Source organism: Cordyceps fumosorosea (assembly GCF_001636725.1).
Source record: "Cordyceps fumosorosea ARSEF 2679 chromosome Unknown scaffold_128, whole genome shotgun sequence".
NCBI classification, from domain to species: Eukaryota; Fungi; Ascomycota; class Sordariomycetes; order Hypocreales; family Cordycipitaceae; genus Cordyceps; species Cordyceps fumosorosea.
The window spans coordinates 7627-10439 of record NW_017387428.1 but is presented as its reverse complement, the minus strand read 5'-3'; the positions used below and the strand labels follow the sequence as shown (position 1 = coordinate 10439).

Genomic DNA, 2813 nt, shown 5'->3' with positions numbered 1-2813 from the left:
AGCCGTTAAGCCGAAACGCCGCATGGATTACGGCAGTTGCAAAACGGTATGGTCTGCGGCTTGGACGATCGCCCTCTACGCGCGACTGGTGGATAGTGACTGGTATGTCGAACGGGAGAGCTGATTGATAGGTCGGTCCTTGACAATCCATTTGGCAAGACTACAATCTTCCAAATCAATGTCAACCTGGGAATGCCAGGAGGTGTCATCTAGGTATTGCTCCAGGGAAGGCGTCGTTCATATCGCCATCTCCTACGCTGGTGAGGGTAACAGATCTATTGTTTCCAACTAGAACGGAACAGATGAGGAAGTTAGACCTAATTATTCGCAAAGAGACAAGGGAGTGTGTATAAAATAGTACATAACTAGCCCCGACTATACTTTGATGCACCCTGAACTTGGGTGCCATGCTGGACCAACCCCTTACACCCTCGGCCGCATCATCACATACACCACGGTATCTCCCCTTCAAACCAGCGCCGACTTTCTCTCCTCAGTTTCACGCCCGAGATGCGCCGTCGCTATAACAGTCTCATCATCCGCTGCAAAGGCCTTGTCTCCAAACGCCAGTGCGATTTCCTCAAGTGTATGGTTGGCAGTCTCGACGTAAAAGAAGTACGCCAGTGCGACTGAAATAAGACAAAACCCCGCGATGATTACATAGTAGTAACCCCCAATGCCCGCGAAGGCGTCAGGCGCTGACATGCCAATCACAAAGTTGAACATCCAGTTTGAACATGTAGCCAGCGCCATGCCCTTGCTTCGGGCTCGCAGCGGGAAGATCTCGGCTGGAAGCAACCAAGGGATAGGGCCCCAGGTGAAGCCGTAGATGGCGTTGTAGATCATAACGAAAGCGTAGATGCCGTGTGCACGAGTGTTGGAGTCTGAAATGTGGGCTTCGGTGAAGGCGCAGACGACGCAAAGGGCGATAGCCATGAGGATGCCTGTCATTGTTGTTCAGTCAGCGATTTCCCTTGGATACAAGCATGCTGGGTAGCAATTCATGTAAGCTTACCACCGAGGATCAATAGAGGGCGTCGTCCCCATTTATCGGCCAGCCACCAGGTGAGGATCGTAGCGGCGACGTAGGGGACTGAATTAGCAGCCGTGTAGAGTAGAGACTTCTGCACGCTGAGGCCTGCTTTGGCGAGCGTCGTAGGTAGGTAGAAGGAGATGACGTTGATTCCGTTGAGCTGGGCAAACATCTGTGCCGTGATTCCAACGAGGGTGCGCTTGCGATAACGCGTGAACATCTCGAGCCATGTCGATTGTCCAAGGCTGGCCTCGTAACGCACAGCCTCCTTGATCTCCACCATGACCTGCTGGACATGATGGGCCTGCGTATCACCGTCCGGAGTGTGAAGATCCGCGACTGTCTGAAGGCACTCCTTGGTGAAACCGTTGCGGGCGAGCCAGCGAGGCGTTTCAGGGAGGAAGAAGGACATGGCAAACAGGATGAAGGCCAGTCCCATTTGGATGAAGTAGGGGCCCTGCCAGGACTCGCTCTTTGGGATAAGGTGGTAGAAGCCGAAGTCAACCCAAGTTGAGAGCGCGTAGCCACCGATAAGAAACGTGTACTCGACTCCCACCATACGGCCTCGACGATGTGGTGCGGCAATCTCAGTCTGGATGACGGGGACAGTCATGGAGAGGAAACCCACGCCCAGGCCCTGGAGGGTCCGGCCGATAACGAAAGTCTTGAAATCGGGAGCGAACGCTTGAATAAAGGCGGTGGCGAAGTAGATGAAGCCGCCTAAACGAACGCACTTTTTCCTGCCAATCATATCGCCGAGACTACCTGCAATCAGGGAGCCGATGGCGGCCGAGATCTGAAGACATGCCACGAGAATGCCTGTTACGGATGGGTTAATGTGATCATCGGTCCCGTCAGCACCACCATAGTCGCTGAAGAACCTCGAGAGGAACACCGGGTTGACCAGAAGTCCGGAAACGATACCTAGGTTCGGGGTCATTATAAGAATGCAAGGTGCAAGGGCTCAGGTATGAGGTGAAGGACAACGTACCTTGGTCATAACCGAACAAGGCATCACCCAAGCTTCCAAAAGCGCATGTCATCCAAAGGAGAGGCTTTCCTCTGAAAGGATAGCGGTGGTGAATGGTCTTTGGCTTGAGCTTGGATTCAAGCCACGAGACCGGGGCCACGGGGAGGTTCTCACCATCTACAGGGGACGGGGCTGTCTCCGTCTGGGTCGGCGACAGTGGCTTGTCCATACCTGCAGCGGACGCAGTAAAGTGATGAGTTTGCAAGTTTTCGAGGTATCTTGAGAATGAAGACAGAATAGGTTGATCTTGTTTCACCCCATCAAAAGAAACATGGGGCCCCAGACTATATAGACCTGGAGCAGGCAGACAGACACTTGAAAAGCATTGACATTTAGAGAACTACGACTAACCCTCCCGCAACCCCCACGGGGAACCCTGTAGGGCATAGAATTCGTCTGGAAATTCGTCATCAATTGGCCAATCCCATGGCTGCACTAGTAGTTGCACGTCGAGTACCGTTTGTCCATTGGTTGTACAGCTCCGGGGGTTATTAGAGAAGCGAGTCAAGACGGGGATTAGTGGCCAACTGACTACCGTTCCGCCGGACCCCTGAGCCGCCGGAACCGTAAATTTACGGAGTTGCCGTTGACCCGCCGGATGAGGACTGGGATTGCCCTGATGATCGGAACAAGGAACACACTGTTGATGCAGCATGACGCGCCTGTTGCTCGCAATTTTGTCCATAGACGTAACATCACCAGGCGAGATCGTGTAAGAAAACAAGAGAAGTTCATTGCTCCGTAACTACC

At 53.2% G+C, this 2813-nt stretch overlaps 1 protein-coding gene across 1 annotated transcript; it reads right to left on the bottom strand.

Annotated features, from left to right (window-relative positions):
• Positions 1-468: 468 nt before the first annotated feature.
• Positions 469-2232, bottom strand: ISF_09994 (General substrate transporter; the record flags this gene model as incomplete). The annotated part of the gene is made up of 3 exons (XM_018853593.1): positions 469-944; positions 1016-1957; positions 2025-2232. The coding sequence occupies 3 exons, from the start codon at positions 2230-2232 to the stop codon at positions 469-471; spliced, it is 1626 nt and encodes a 541-aa protein (XP_018699220.1).
• Between the last annotated feature and the right edge of the window lie 581 nt (positions 2233-2813).